General features: G+C 48.2%; 1 protein-coding gene across 2 annotated transcripts in view; it reads right to left on the bottom strand.

The window, feature by feature from the left end:
- Positions 1-12,345: 12,345 nt before the first annotated feature.
- SAMD4A (sterile alpha motif domain containing 4A) overlaps positions 12,346-17,027 on the bottom strand; it is a 137,956-nt gene continuing 133,274 nt past the window's right edge. The window contains exon 12 of one of the 2 annotated variants that reach the window (XM_081911400.1): positions 12,346-16,598. In XM_081911400.1, the coding sequence (XP_081767526.1) occupies positions 16,570-16,598 (29 nt within the window). In that variant the 3' untranslated portion in view covers positions 12,346-16,569. The remainder of the gene's footprint in view (positions 16,599-17,027) is intronic. The other variant, XM_081911399.1, reaches the window with a different exon arrangement.

The following is a 17,027-nucleotide window of genomic DNA, read 5'->3' as shown; positions in this document are numbered from 1 at the left end:
ATATTCCCCAAAGTGAAAATCTGGACAAAATTATTGGGGCTTTTTTTGGATTTGTAAAGCATTTTTTTTTAATCGCCCTACTTGCCCTACGTCTGGGTTTTTCTGGACATTTTGCCGATTCAGCGGAAATCAACCCGGTAGCCGTTTTGACCGCCCGATTCCTAGACATATGGCAGTCCCTTGGTTACCATAATGCAGCAGCTAGAGTGGTGACTGGGAGCAGTGGCCGGGACCACATAACACCAATCCTGAGAGATCTGCATTGGCTCCCAGTACATTTCTGAGCACAATTCAAAGTGTTGGTGCTGACCTTAAAAGCCCTAAACGGCCTCAAAGGTCCAGTAGAGCTGAAGGAGCGTCTCCACCCCCATCGTTCTACCCGGACACTGAGGTCCAGCGCCGAGGGCCTTCTGGTGGTTCCCTCATTGTGAGAAGCCAAGTTACAGGGAACCAGGGAGAGGGCCTTCTCGGTGGTGGCACCCGCCCTGTGGAACGCCCTCCCACCAGATGTCAAAGAGAACAACAACTACCAGACTTTTAGAAGACATCTGAAGGCAGCCCTGTTTAGGGAAGCTTTTAATGTTTGATGTATTACAGTATTTTAATATTTTGTTGGAAGCCACCCAGAGTGGCTGGGGAACCCAGCCAGATGGGCGGGGTATAAATAATAAATTATTATATTATTATTATTTCAGTTCCACACCCTACAATCAGATCTGAATGACCCACTTGCAACATAAAACCCCTAACCCTGGACGCCATGGGCATCTAATGAAGCTGGATGTTGGAAGATTCAGGACCGACAAAGGAAAGGACTTAATCATTTTGGAACTCCCTGCCACAGAAGCCTGTGTTGGCCACCAACTTTGTTGGCTTTGTTAAAAAAAAAGGGTTAGACAAATTCATGGATGAAAAGGCTATCAATGTTTGCTAGCCACAATGGCTATAATTTCCCTCCACTGTTGGAGCCAGTAAATTAGGGTTACCAGACGTCCCTGGTTCCCGGGGACAGTCCCCAGATTTGCAAATCTGTCCCAGGGAAACGTGGCAGCGGCAGCCTCAGCAGCCCGGAGCCAGCCTGGTAGCGCAGTTGGCTCTGGCTGGCTTCAGGAGCTGCTCGCTGCCGTGGCGCCGGCCATTTTTCCTCGCCGGATGTCCCCATATGATGTGTCTTGTGCGATCTCCTGCCCCCTTCCCTTTGACTGATTGGGGGAGTCGCGGGAGGGCGGGCATTGCCCAGTTTTTTAAAAACTCTGTGCATTTATGTTTCGCAGGGTGCGAAAGAAGGGCTTTGCACCTTTATTATTTTTTTTAATAAATATTTATTAAGGTTTTTAAAAAGAAAATACAATAATAATAAACATTATTGCTTTGTTATAACAAAGTTTCATAATATTCTTGAGCTTCCTCACGTCTCCCGCTCCCATTTACATCTTTAATAAATTTTGTCAAGCAAATTATCATCTTATTTCCAAATCTATAACCACATGCTTAAATACCGTAAAGAATTCTCCTATTAATTGTTTCTCTTAATCTCTCTTATCCTCAATTCTTAATCTATTTTAATGATGGCCAATTATTTATAACCAAGCATCCTTCTTAACATTCCACTAAATCACAATATTTCTGCAGGTAGGTCTTGAATTTCTTCCAATCTTCTTCAATCCTTTCTTCTCCCAGGTCTCGGATTCTGCCAGTCATCTCCGCCAGTTGCATATAGTCCATCAGTTGCATCTGCCAGGGCTTTGCACCTTTATACAATATGCATGTGTGCTTGGGCCCAGGGTCTTTTGCCTCACCGTCCACTCTACTGACTCCCTGTTGCTACTCAGCTTCCAAAAATAAAAAGTGTCCCCGGATTCATTGAAAATAATCTGGTAACCATACAGTAAACGCCTCTGAATACCAGTTGCTGGACACAGCAGGAGCAGCAAGTGCTGCCGTCCTTTGGCTGAGCTGTCATAAATGAGTCTGCATCGCCATCTGCAGGCGGAAGAACCATCCTCCGCAAAGGGAGGCGTTATTTTTCCAGCGACAAAAGCCCCAAAGTCTCCTGCGAGGCCACACCACCTTCTGACAACCCTCTGGGTTGTGGCTAATGATTTATTATATGCATTCTGAACCAGGCCATTAGTGGGCACGGTTCTCTACAAAGGAGGGAGATCAGGTCCCTGCCCTGAGGAGGTTGGCACAAATCCTGCTCTCCTGAAACGATGAGAACACAGGCCTGGCTTTCTCTCAAAATGTGACTGCAGCTATAAAAGCACAGTCTCTCTAAGAGCATCAGACAATAGGGCCTCCTGTCTTGCCTCAGCGGTCTGATATGAGGAAAGCAAGGCAGTCCCAGGGGGCAGCTCTCGTTTGCAATATTCGTTATCGTGATGCAGGGGGTGCTTGTTCTGTTCCCGTCTCCCTCCCTCCCACCCACAGTGTGCATCAAGGCTCCTTTTTGTGGCAGACATGCTTGCTCGGCCTCGGAGGCTGATAAGGCCTGCGATAAGGATCCTGCTTCCGGGAGAGACAGAGGAGATTTTAATAAAGATTTCGCCCAGTCCGGGAGAAGCTCGGCTATTGTGTGTCATGTTGAGCTGTGATTTGATGGCGGGCGGGGGGAACGGGTTGCAGTTGGCCACGAATAGGGCCCCAAAGGGAAGGGGAGAGCAGGGCCGGCTCTACTGTTAGGCAGAATGGAGACGCCCAGCTCAGGCAGCTGATGCAGTGGGTGGGTGAATGGGCAGGTGCCACACGGCCTGCCCAGCATCCTTTAAGATGGCTGGCCATGCTCAGGTATGGTGGAGGCAGCTGTTTGAACATGGGTGTGGAAACGAGATTCAGCTGCCCAGTCCTGCCAGCTTTTGTACATGGAAGGATGTGTGGGGAACCCGCCAAAAGAAAATCAGACATTATTTATGTATGCTACCCCATCATGGATCACTGCCTTGCCGTGGCGAAGGGGCTTGAATAACTCAGAGAAGCTACGAGCTATACCGTGCAGGGCTACCCAAGATGGAGAGGTCATAGTGGAGAGTTTGGACCAAACGTGATCCACCTGGAGGAGGAACCGGCAAGCCACTCCAGTATCCCTGCCAAGAAAACTCCATGGGCAAAGACAACAGGCATATAAAAGTTATGACGCTGGAAGATGAGCCCCTCAGGTCAGAAGGTGTCCAACATGCTACTGGGGAAGAGCGGAGGACAAGTACAAGTAGATTCAGAGCTGATGAAGCAGCTGGGCCAAAACCGAAAGGACGCTCAGTTGCAGATATGCCTGGAAGCAAAAGGAAAGTCCAATGCTGTAAAGAAAAATATTGCATAGGAACCTGGAATGTAAGAACCATGAACCTGGGTAAGGTGGATGTGGCCAAAAATGAGATGGCAAGAATAAGGGGAGGCCAGAGGACGAGATGGTTGGACAGTGTTCTTGAAGCTACCAGCATGAGTTTGACCAAACTGTGGGAGGCAGTGGAAGACAGGAGTGCCTGGCGTGCTCTGGTCCATGGGGTCACGAAGAGTCGGACACGACTAAACGACTAAACAATAACAGCAGCAGCAGCAAGAATTTTAATAGCACAAAACTGGAAGACCGGAGAAATACCATCAAAAGAACAATGGCAAAAAAAGCTGATGAACTGTGCAGAGTTAGCAAAGTCAACGGATAAACTGCATGAAAAGGACAATAATTGACTTTGAAAAAGAATGGGAACCTTTCACAACTTATTTGCAGAAACAACAGAAAACATGGACTCATTGGCAGGATTTAAATAAACATTTACAAATTTATTTACAGAGAACAAGAAATGTAACAGGTGATAACCTAGTATTATGTACAAACAGCAGAATGTAACATATGATGTAATAAACCAGAAATGGAAGTTGGGGGAAGTCAACAGGGAGGGGGGGGGGAATTGGAAAATGAATGTTAAGTAATGATATTGGATATTTGTTATGAGAAAAGAAAATCAATAAAAAATATTTTTTCTTTTAGAAAAAGAAGGGGGGACCAAACCCATCTTGTCCTTTGCTTCAGGCGGCAACAAGACTTGGACGCGCCCTGGGAAAAAGCAGCCCTGTTAGAAGGGATGCAACTGAGCACATCTGATGGTCTTTCTGCTCAGAGAGGCCTTTGAAAACTAAGATGCAGGCAATGCTGGCTCCTGGGCCGCTGTCAGGACAATCTGGATTTTAAACTGTCAGTTTTAAATGTTAAGTTGTGGGTGAACATATCAGGCGACACAGCGATTCTTCAAACAGCTCTTGTTTATTCACAGGCCAGGACAGAACTGAACTGAAGGGTTCAGTCAAACTGCTTATATAGAGCTCCAGTACAACGTTACTGTAACAACTTTCTAAAACTATCCAATCACTGAACGTCACTTTCGATCCCTTATTTGCATAACTATCTACAGTATTCCCCTGCTGGCCCAGGGTGAGAACTTCAGTACATAACATTAAATGTCTCCAGATGTATTTAAATTATTGTTTTCATTGGGCTTTTTAAAAGAATGTTGTAAGCCGCCTTGAATCCCAGCGGGAGAAGGCAGGATAGGATTACGTCAAATAAACGAATGAAAACGTCCTATCAGGGTCCGGCAGAGGCACTCTTAAGATCTTCCGCAAAATCTCTTGAGTCCCCACACCCTCAACTCATTGCCCACTTGGTCACAAAGTGATAAGGATGGTTACCTTTTTCTCTCCTGAAATATGCAGAGAGATAAAGGAGGAAATAGGATTCCTCTCTTTCCAACTTCCTCTGTCATCTTGATGAGTTTCCCAAGGCTCAGACTGGATCTTTTACCCGAATCCCTTAGAAATGTGAAGTGTGTGTGCGTGTGTTCTCTCGCTCTCTCTGGGGAGGAGGGCTGATTTGGGAGATGGCGGGGAGAGAAGAATGACCCAAAGTTTGGTGACCACAGCAGTCCTTTCAAAATCCAAATGTGCTCACAGACCTAAAGGTAAGCAGCATTCGAGAAGACTCTCTGAAACAAGCAGGTCCCAAAATCAAACAAAAGGTCTCCTCTGCCTGGGAACCGTAGTCCTCCTGTGTGGGAGGCTAGTTATCTCTCAACAGAAATGTATTGGCATCCTTGCCAAACTACAACTCCCGTGCTACTTTTGGGGGAAGCGCAATAGTTATCCTGACGTAAAACAGGCACAAACTCAAAAGTCTTCATATATATTGAAGAAACCAGAGGCCTTTCTCCTGGGCATGGTCGGCCAATTGGTGACAAAGAGGGACAGAACCTTTTTTATGTATGCTACAGCAGCAGCAAGAATACTCATCGCAAAGTATTGGAAGACACAAGATTTACCCACCTTGGAAGAATGGCAGATGAAGGTGATAGACTATATGGAACTGGCGGAAATGACTGGCAGAATCCGAGACCAGGGAGAAGAATCGGTAGAAGAAGGCTGGAAGAAATTTAAAGACTATCTACAGAAACACTGTAAAATTAAGGAATGTTAGAAGGATGCTGGAATGAAGTTATGTGGTTTTAGCAGCAATGTTATAAAGGAGTATGTAAAAATGGGTTGTCAACAGGTGAGAATGTAAAGGTACAATATATTAAGATAAATGACTAAGATAAAAACAAAGATGGAAAGGATTTGCTGAATTAACTAATTGAACTAGAATACAAAAAAGGGAGGTGTGAGGAGGTCAAGGAAACAAGTAAATGAAAGATAAGTTATGGAAAAATTGATTTGTTTTTAAATGTTTTTATTTTTCAGTTTTTTTGTAATTTTTTGTTTTATTATCTTTTTCTTACTTTTGTAACTTTGAAATTTTAATAAATATTACTTTTTTTAAAAAAGATACATACAGGTGGACCCTCAGGTTGCGAACGTGATCCATGCGGGAGACACGTTTGCAACCTGCAGTGCCGCGTCTGCGCACGCACGGGTTGCGATGAGTATTCTGTGCATGCGCGAGCACCAAAACCCAGAAGTAACCTGTTCCAGTACTTCTGGGTTTTGGCGCATCCGTAATCCAAAAACACACAACCTGAAGCGTCTGTAACCCGAGGTATGACTGTATTTCATCTTCCACTGCTCCTTTGTCAACACCTGAAGGGTCACATTTAATTCTTTATCTGAATTGTTATTGAAGTGTCACATTTACTGAATGTTCTGTTATTAGTTATTTGCCACTATTGTTCAAACTGGGCTTAACAACTGATGCTTTTTAATGGCACATGTTCTTCCTAAATAGCCACTGCACAGCTAGGGGAGAAGTACTCTTACAAGACCATTGATATGGAGGGATTTTTCTTTTCTTTTCTTTTTACTGCTGTTTAACAATATACACACGGAAAATAAAAAAAGAAAAAGAAAAAATGTTCTTTCGAGCCTTTCATCTTCCCTCCATCCCTCCATTTCTAAAATTTATTCCTGTATCTTTTACTGTAATCTATCTGTTATATTGGGACGCGGGTGGCGATGTGGGTTAAACCACTGAGCCTAGGACTTGCCGATCAGAAGGTTATCTAATCACTCAGATGCACCGATTAATCTAACCAATGTTTGCGGGGTTCTAGTTGCGGTTGGTGACATGGAAACACACTCACCCCCCCCCCAAGGGCCTCCATGTGCCTTTTGGAGCATGCTTCCCCCGCCAAATCTGGAACCCTTTACTCCAGTTTTCCACCAAGGTGGCTAAACACACACACACACACACACACACACACACACACACACTCACTCAGGGCATCAAAAAGGCATTTGAAATCCAAACAGCAGGCCCACGTCCATGGAAAATCCTGACGTGTTGGAAGGGGCATTTTCTCCAACGTTTGGGAGGCTGGTTGCATAGTGACTCTTGAAGCAAATGACCAACACCGAATATTTACCTGCAGCAGCTGTCTCCAAGCTGGCGCCCTCCTTACGTTTTTGACCACCATTACAGGGCAGCTGGCATCAAGTTGGCAAAGGCTGCCCTGGAAGCTGAACCAACCTGGGAGTTTTGAGGTCCAAATCCAGCTGGCTTAGCTACTTGTACACAGTGGTGTAGCGAGTGTCGGGGGGGGGGGCATGGGGCGGTTGCCCCAGATGCAATATTTGTTAGGGGTGCAAGATTTCAACACCCGGTGCTGCCTCAATACAGCTGTGTGCTTTTGTTGCAGGGCTCTGTTGAAAACAGCTTCTCGAAGCAAGCCAGGAAGTGACCTCTCCAGACAAAAGAACGACTCTTTTTGTCTTATTTCTGCGGCTGCGATCGCTTGGGTGACGCGGATGCCGTCAGGCAGCTGATTGTGCATGCGTACTCTGTCCATTTCCCTCCCGCACGGCCCCGGGCTCTGGCAACCCACGTTATGCCACTGTTTGGACAACCCAAAGGGCTGCCAAGGAAAAGCTGAGGGCACGATTAGACTTTATGGGGTCTGTTGATACCACTGGACTGCTTTACCTATCCCCACACTGAAGGTATGTGTGGCACAATAGGACGTGCCGAATTTTTCAAATTCCCCAAATGAGGGGTGCTAAAAAGTTGTTGCATGACTTAGGAATTCAAAAGCTATTTTTTGTTCAATTGATATAATTCTGTTTGGCTTGGTAGGTAAAGTGTGAAGATTGTGTAGGAACACCATATTTTTTGCTCCATAAGACGCACTTTCCCCCTCCTAAAAAGTAAGGGGAAATGTGTGTGCGTCTTATGGATCGAATGCAGGTGGGAGGCTCTGCTCAGCGCTCCCTTTAAAGAATATTTTTTCCCTTGCATCCCCCCTCTAAAAACGAGGTGCATCTTATGGTCGGGTGCGTCTTATGGAGCGAAAAATACGGGAATTAAAAATCATTGCCAAATACTTTCAGTTAGATTATTCTGCTCACTTCCAGAGGGTTTGTGCAGGGGAAATGTACCAGCAGATAACGACGAGAAAGGATAATTTCCCTCCCCACTCTAAATCACAGCAAAACCAAGCACCCACATAAACAGCCGACACTCACCAGTGTTACAAAATCTTGTATTAATCATCTCCCTTCACTTCCAATATAACGTTGATATGAAACATAGGCATGATTCCTAGTTACATGGGAGGAGGACGAATAATAAATATATATCGTAGCAAGTTGAAACCACGAGGGTGTTTCACCAGTAATAACAACGAATTGAAAACTGTACACTTGCAAAGAAATTACAGCATACCCAAACGTTTATAGTGTGTTTTGTTTCCGCCCCCCCTCTTCTTTTTCTTCTTCTGTATAATCAGGAAGCTGAAACGTGTAAACAAACATGCTATTTCCATATATGACAAATTTCCTTTCTTAAAAAATATGCATTGCTTGGCAACATTAACTAGGCAAAAATATTTCTTTGTGCACTAATTTTATACAGGGGAAATACACCCTTCCCCCCACCAAATAAAATGAAAAGAAGAGGTCAAGACTAAAATGCATGCAAAACAACAGAAGGTGTGTTTCAGTGCCAAAAGCAGGCATGCAGCAGAACAGAAACCCAAGCTTTTTTTGTTTTTGTTTTCATTTGCTTACAGGAGGCATAAATACATAAGAGTTATATATTAATAAGGGAGGAAGAATTTTGCTTTTTTCTTCTTCTTCTTCAACATTTATTAACATTCCCGTTTTCTTGCAGTTCCTCCCAGAGGAATACACATTCACCGTTTGTTTTTATTTTTTTAAGTAAAGATTAAAGGAATACAAAAAATAAAACTCACTTTGCAAACTCTTGATGACTTGTATAAAATCAACTTTAGTGTTATCATAGCTGTGTGCAAATTATACTTTCTACAAGGTCTACTCTTCCCTTCCTGCTTCAAATCAGGCACGTCCAGGAAAACTTCGAAAGACCGGGGAGTTTGGGGGCGGGAAGGGCAAAACAGGGGACGGCAAGAGGGCTCTGCGGACAGGCTTCGCCAGATGTTATGGGACATGGAGTTGCAGCTGTTCTGGGCATATCTTCGCCCCCCTCTTCCCGTGAAGGTCCCTGCCAGTCTTTGCCAATCTGTTGCTTTCTGGGCAGCTGGGCCAGCTGGCGCTGATGGAAGCTGAAAACCAAGTGGGGAGGGCCAGGTTGGCAGAGACTGATCCGGGGGAAATACCACATGCCACACACTGCTTGCCTTCAGTGCAGAAAGAGGAGGGAGAAGGTAGCATCCAGATCAGCCCTTATAAACTCAGAGAGAGAGAGAGAGAGAGAGAGAGAGAGAGGATGCTGATGAGACGAAATAGCCAAGTTCTGCCTTTAAACGTGGGAGGCTGGCGCCATATGCAGAGTGCCAATTCTGCAGCAATCTGAACTGCCTGCAGGTCTCTACATCTATCTTCATAAGCGCTGGTTCGGGAAGCAGGGCTGTGAAACGCCCCTCTCCCCTCTGTGATCTCGGGACAGCAAGGGGAAGATGCTTAGACTGCGTCGGAGGAAGCTGAACGAAAAGGGAGCATCGAATGGCGCCTCAAAAGAAAGGCTGGGTTTCCTCAGCGTCATTCGTCTTGCCCCACCCTGGAAAAAAAAAGGGGGGAGAGGAAAAAAGGCACTGCCGTGGCCCAGAATTTGGGGAGTCTAAGGAGGCTGCGGCGTGTGTGTCTCTCACTGCGGTAAAAGCAAACTGCTTGACAACAGCTGTGCAGGTGGTCATTTCGGACATCCAGGTGGATGCCAGGGGGCAGGGGGGGAAGATATATTTCTGGGCCCTGCTTTGCCAGGTACAGAGCGCTGTCCCAAACCTCGCCGAATCCAGGCCCCAAATCCGTGTAGGCGGGTCTGTTCTTCACGCAGCAAAGGCCACCTTGTTTGGTGCCCATCCTTGACTGAGGAACATGGCGTAGGGTCTGCTGGGAGACTCCCCTTTCGCAAGTCCCCTGGGAACGAACGGGGACCTTGTCGCGCAAGGTCACAGAGGCGCCTCGAACCGCTGCAAGCCTTGCGTCCCCTCGCAGCCGGGCTGTTTCCCATCCAGCTGATGGGCCTACGGAATGGGGCAGAGACCTGCATCACCCTGCGGCCTGCACAGTTTGTTTCCGCAGTGCGCAACACAGCCAAGGGCACTTGGAGGTATACTAGGGTTGCTTCGCGTTGCAGTATAGACGGTATCACAGTGCAGGAAGTAAAAGCGACGGCGCCCCCCCCCAAAACGCCCCCGGTGCTTCGTTGTGCTTGGCTCCAACCCCTGCCAGCTACTGCCCACCAAATGAATTCTGCGGCAGGTGGGGGGGGGGACACCAGAAGCCCCTTCCCAGAATCCCCCGCTGCCGCAATCTGGATACGTGAAATCTCCATTGCATTTCCCCGTCAACAATTAAGCCGCAAACCGCTAAAAGGAAAAGCAGCAATATAAATTTCATAGGTGATAAAATCGCATAGTAATAAGTTGTCTCTGGCAGCCGACATAACCAGCTTAATACACTCTTGTAATGAGAGCAAGGAGAAGGGGGAGGACAAAATAATAATAATAACAATAACAGAACTCCACACATTTCTACATAGTGAAATATTTCGCAATTTCTGACGCTATCCTATAATTGCTTATTATAAAACAGTTGCATTTGGTGATAAATGAGTAAATAGAAAAATGAAAGGCACTGCCACTTTTTTTTGTTTTGTTTTAAAATACTGAACATCTGACTTCCATAGCCTTTTGCATGCAACTTCTCCACTTTTTTTATAAATAGATTTAATTTTTAGTTTAGATACTTATGGGGTGCTTCCCCCATCCCACCCCCTTTTTCCTGCAGTCAATACAGGAACTAAGAGGGAACCTGGGGCGGGGGAGGGAGGGCCTTTTTGAAACGTATCTAAAGCCTCTTTTGATTAAACAAGAAACACACAAACACACACACACACACAAAACCTAAGACAATGTCTCAACACACTGCGAATGGAAAAGAAGCTCTCTTATTCCAAGCGAAAGAAAGAAAGAAAGAAAGAAAGAAAGAAAGAAAGAAAGAAAGAAAGAAAGAAAGAAAGAAAGAAAGAAAGAAAGAAAGAAAGAAAGAAAGAAAGAGCATATGGTTATTCTCAGAATTTCTATCATGGTTACCAGCCATAGCGAGTTATAATTCATATATTTATCCAAAATAATATCTCTTAATAATCAGATAACCTCTGTTTTCCTATATTCAGCAAATGAATAAATAAAAGGGTCCCCTCCCCGATTTCTAAATACTTTTCCTTTTCTACCCAACCCCCCATTTCCCTGCACAAGCAACGCCACTCAAGTTTTGTAGGACACCCCCCCCAAAAAAAACCCCTCTCTCCATCACTCAGAACAGTCATTCTGTCCCCCTTTGGTGTCCAATCTGCATCCTCCACTCTCTTCTGTGACCCCTGCTTCTCCCTCGCCCCTCACAATTGATAACCTGAGCAAAATTGGTCAGGCCGCCCTCCAGAGAAACCCGCCCCCCGCGAGGGAGTGGACCTGGGGCAGGTTGTGCCCCCTCTTCCTGGGTGCCTTGAAACAAACCACTTTCTAAAACCTTCCCCTCCAGGACTGCGTTCCTTCTTTGCTCCGATCAAAACACAACACACCCACACCGCCCTTTAGCATCACGCGTTCCCGCTAGAAACACAGAAACGAAAACTGTATTTTGGCACCTTATGTTTAGAGGAGGAGGAAAACGAAAAACAACAACGCACGCCTTCAAAATACGGCATATCGAATGCATTTACAGAGATCTCTCTTCCCGGAGGCTGGAGATAGATGCTGAGGGACATCTCTGCCCCTTCCTCTCCCCTCCGCTGACTGGAAAAGAAAGTCGCAGCAAGTGTTTGGCACTGAGTTAAACCTTGATCAGGTGGAGAAAGAAAACCGTTCTTCCCGAATAAAACTGGGCCATGAGAGACTCTCTGGGGGAAAGGCAATTGACTCACACGGGATAGATGTGTCAGGACAGGGCCTTCCTGTAGCACTTCTTGGGCTCAACCACATGTCAACCTTGAAACAAAATTTTAAAAATTCCTTCCAGCAGCACCTTAGAGACCAACTAAGTTTGTTATTGGTATGAGCTTTCGTGTGTATGCACAGGTATCTGAAGAAGAGGGACGCGGGTGGTGCTGTGGGTTAAACCACAGAGCCTAGGACTTGCCGATCAGAAGGTCGGCGGTTCGAATCCCCATGACGGGGTGAGCGCCCGTTGCTCCTGCCAACCTAGTAGTTCGAAAGCACGTCAAAGTGCAAGTAGATAAATAGGTACCGCTCCAGCGGGAAGGTAAACGGCGTTTCCGTGCGCTGCTCTGGTTCGCCAGAAGCAGCTTAGTCATGCTGGCCACATGACCCAGAAGCTGTCTGTGGACAAACGCCGGCTCCTTCGGCCAATAAAGCGAGATGAGCGCCACAGCCCCAGAATCGGTCACGACTGGACCTAATGGTCAGGGGTCCCTTTACCTAAGGTGCCACTGGAAGGAATTTTTAAATTTTGTTTCGACTACGGCAGACCAACACGGCTACCTACCTGTAACACGCCAACCTGTTACATACTGGTGTAAACCAGGAGTAGGGAAACTCTGGCCTTCCAGATGTTGCTGAACTTCCACCTCCATCAGCTGCAGAAAGCAACTGCAGGGATAACGAGAGATTTAAGTTCAGCAACATCTGGAGGGCCAAAGGTAGCACACACCTGGCTTAAATGAGGATGGCTTCCACCTGGGGGCCCGGCCAGCTGCAGTTCTGTGATGGAGCTGGGGATACGCAGCAGAGGACACCCAGGATCTCACCACAAGCCCAGTAAGGGGGTTTAAGGGGGCCGCATCCACTTAAAACTGGTCTCAAGCCCATATAAATCTGCAGGATATACTCCATTGCAATGATTCCTGAGAGCACCCTCTCAAAAGTACATTTCCCAAGGGGATTCCCTGCATTGCAGGGGATGGAATGGATGACCACCTGGGTTCCCTTTCCATTCTGCAGTTCCGGGATTCTACGGAGGTTGTTCCAAGGGGAGCCACGGCGATGAAACTGGTTTCAAATCAATTTATGCTTCGCAGAGTGAAGATGCCCATTGCTTGGCACTGTGGCACACATCTGAGAACGGAAGAAGCATCCCGGGGGGAGAAGAGGCAGAGGTGTTTCTCCCCCCCACCCACTGAAGCCAGCGTGGCAGGAACAGGAATGAGGAGGTGCAGAAACGGCACTCCTGTCTCCGCTGCTGCCAGCCCTGAGGGGTTGGCTAGTGCCAGCGTGGCTGAACGGGCTGCGCTCCTGCCCTGCTGCGTCCAGAAATGCTGAAATGATGCACCAATCTGCATGGTGCACAGACCCCCCAAAGCAAGTGCTGAGTTGGTGAGCCCTTAGAATCAGGTATTACGCAATATGCTGGTATGATGTGATGCACCAAAACGTGACGTATATTTCAGCTGCGCACACTTATTTCTTTATTTTTAAAGCTATATCTTCCTGCAGGTGGCAACAGCACGCCACTGCAAAGACAAGAGAGCAAAGATTGGGCGTTTGGGAGTCTGCAAGTCACACTCCTTCTCCAGCAGCCAAGTTTTCTGGGGAGGTGGCAGAGGAGGATGGCATGCTGAGGAACTCTGCGCTGCTCTTTTTCTGGGCCACAAGAAACGGGCAAATCACACTTGCGGATGGCGCGGCTCTTGTTTAGACAGAGCAAACCGTACCAATGCCACGCAAACCAAGTTTCCGAGGTGACCTCACATCTCTCGCAGGTTTGCACAAAGGCTGCCTACGAAGGCTTCCTAGACCTGCTTGGATTAAATCTGGCCAGGTCTGAGATGGGCACGTCAGTGGAAAAAGTAGGCGCATGAGCCTACTTGTTTGGGAAGCCGCGCTCGGCCAGAGCTGTTTTCTTTTGAAGCCTTGTTTCCCCCTCGACCCCTCCATGCACTGACCTCACGAGGGGAGACAGGCCTTGCCCTCCTTCCTTCCCCTCCTGGCCTGGCGCACGGATCCCCGTTCGCCAGGCCCGGAGAAAGGCATCAGTGTCTGCTTTCCAGCACAAACACGCCAGGGAACAGACGCCCCATTTAGACGGGGAGACTGCTGCCTCCAGCCGCTCTGTTTACCCTTCCCTCCTGCGCAGATCTTCGGCACAGGAAAGGCACGTTCTTCCCCTCCTGAGAAGACGCTTCGGCACACTCTCCTCCGATTACCTCACAGCCGGGAAAAGAAAGTGGGATTGAATGAGCAGCACTCCGGTCCCCAGACACGTCGGTGTGGACATCAGGCCCTGCTGGTATTACCAAGGGTCTTCCAGATTGGAAGTAGGCTTACTTGGAAGTCAGGGCTACCTTCTAAAGCTATGTCAGGGGCAGGTAGGAACTCTGACGCCATGTGTGAGGCTGCCTATGCCATCCTTTGACAATCTGGGCTTCCCCAGATGTTTTGGGGGCCCCAACTCCTGCCAGCAGGGCAGTGCTGGCGGGGGCTGACAGGAACTGCCGGCCAAAACATCTGGGTGGCACTAGGTTGGCAAAGGGCTACACCAACTGCTCCCTGCCACCAATGGAGGCTAGTCCATTTGGTGCGAAGGGGGCACGGCCTTGCCAGCCTTAGTCAGCCACCACCCGCCTGCCTTCTTCCGTACAACCTATCCAGGGGGTGGCACTGGCTGCCAACTTCCCCTTGAGCCTCAGTGTTGCCCGTGGAGAACTCTGCAGGGAGTAGATAGGGACATCCCAATCTCTCACTGGCTCTGGCGCCACCTGCTGTTGGGCTCCATGATGCCCACCCTGTCATTCCCAACGGGCACTGGTCGCTAAAGCTGCAATGCAGGATTTGACCCAGGTCTTGGTAGGTCTCGCAGCTTGTTATATGGCTTCCCTGGGGAGAAATCTGATGTACTACCGATCTCATGCATGGTACCCCCAACCTTCAGCCCTCCAGGTGTTTTGGACTACATTTCCCATCATCCCTGACCACTGGTCCTGTTAGCTAGGGATCGTGGGAGTTGTAGGCCAAAAACATCTGGAGGGCCGCAGCTTGGGGGTGCCTGGTTTAGGCGACCTGACCCTTTCCCACACCAACACTTCTGGTTCCCAACTGGACTCGTCCACTTGAGTGGCAAGCAATGCCAAGCAGACAGGGCTTGGGCCCTAGAAATAGGGTGGTCCAAATGGACTCCCTGCTCTCCTGGCTGCTGCCACCCAACCAGCAGCTTTCAGTCTGACACAAGACGGTCATGCCTGTGTTGCTCAATGAGCCAAGTCCCATTGCCACCCTACACTTCAGGTAGCAAGCCAAAAGCAAGCTGAGTCTCTGAGTGGACGTGGCTCTCCTGTTCTCCCAGAGAAATATCTCTGAGATGTTCTTTTCCTCCTCGGACATGAGCTCATGAGTCCATATGCAACATCTTTTCTATTTTCTCTCTCATACATACAAATATATGCACACAGACGCAATCTAAGGAGCGGAGGCTTCCCTGCGGCACCTCCAGACACAGCTCCTCCTGCCAGCCCTGCCACAAGTCTCATTCCTTCCTTTGGCGCCCTGCTCCACCCCCGGCTCGGAAATTCAAGAAAAAAGTCACGCAAGTGCCTCCCGCGGCCCCCTCTATAGAAGCAATAGCTTGGCAGTTATTTTCAAAGGCAAACCTGCTGCTATAAGACGCACACACACACAAACACACGCACACACAAAAATGCCATGCAAAAGATCCTTTACGTCAGCGAGACGAGTCCTTGCAGGCGGCGGCAAAATTATTCTGGCAAGACCGAAGGGCCTTCTTCCGCTCCCCTCTCTCGCTGTGCCTGCGGTTTCTGCCTGGTGGAAGCACCCTTGATCCTGGAGAGAACGTGGCAGGCGAGACCGGGGTGCTGGCAAGGGAGTCTGGGCCACGCTAGACGTCCCCCCCTCCCAAGTGGCAGGCCAGGGGGCTGGGACTGGCCACCCCGTCGATTCATCAGCTTAACACTGCGAGAGGAGGAGGAAGAGGCATTTTTGGGGGCGCGCTCTGCACACCTGCCGCGCTCTTCGTGTAAACAATGCGCGGAACCCAAAGCCACTCCTTTGGACGCCAACGGAGGGAAATTAGTTTGGCCTTTTTAATTTCCTTTCCGCCGCTGCTGCCGCCCCCCCCCCCACGACAACAACTGCAGCTCAAAACGGTGAATGTCAGTGAAACACAGCTCCTATTTACAGATGGCCGACGCGTCGCTCTCTGCGTCGTCGTCTTCATGCTTCGGTGACGTTATTTCAGAAAGTCTCTTTCTTCGCCAGGAGCGGTTCCGTCTGCCACCCCCGCTGCCCGTTCCCAATGGGTGCTCCGAGCATATTATTTGGCTGCTAAGAGGCTTGCCCTTAGCCACGGTTGGGGAGGCCTGCTCCTCTGAGGAAGCCCTCCGACATCTTTCGCTCCCCACCCAATGTTATTTCTCTGTTTTGTGCATAATCATAAACCTGGCGGATCCCAGTCCTGTTTCTTGACGATGCGTAACGGCAATATAAGTGTCACCCTTTTACAAAATGTAAACAGAGATGGAGAGAGGAGGAGACGAGAGACAGACAGACAGAGAGACAGAGAGAGAAGAAAACGGCAACGGAAAGGTTGCAAATTATCTCCAGGGATCCTTGACACGTCCGGGGACTCGCTGCCAACTTTGCCGCTGGTCCAGCAGCCCAATTTGCCGACGGCCAGCGTTCTCACTGCAGACACCTCCGTCTTCTAGATCGTCGAGGTTCTGTCGACACCATCTGAAAGGGTGAGGTTCACCGTTAAGAGGCTGCCAGACCAAGGGCTGCAGGCTGGCCGAGATGGAAAGGTTTTTCTATACAGGAGGAATTTCATATATATACATATGTGTGTGTGTGTGTGTGTGTTAACATACCATTTTCAACAGTAATTAAACATACTTTAACATCTTATTCAGTTTTTTTACATTCCATCAGTCCTGCCTGAAAATTCCTATTAAATTTAAAACTCATAACCAATATCTCTATTCTTTATCTACTTTGTAGCACTTCATGTGGGATGCGGTTGGCGCTGTGGGTTAAACCACGGAGCCTAGGACTTGCTGAAGGTTGGCTGTTCGAATCCCCGCAACGGGGTGAGCTCCCGTTCCTCGGTCCCTGCTCCTGCCAACTTAGCAGTTCGAAAGCATGCCAGTGCAAGTAGATAAATAG

This window comes from Podarcis melisellensis, assembly GCF_964234715.1.
Source record: "Podarcis melisellensis genome assembly, chromosome: 1".
NCBI classification, from domain to species: Eukaryota; Metazoa; Chordata; class Lepidosauria; order Squamata; family Lacertidae; genus Podarcis; species Podarcis melisellensis.
The sequence above is the reverse complement of the archived record's forward strand: the minus strand, read 5'-3'. Positions and strand labels throughout refer to the sequence as shown.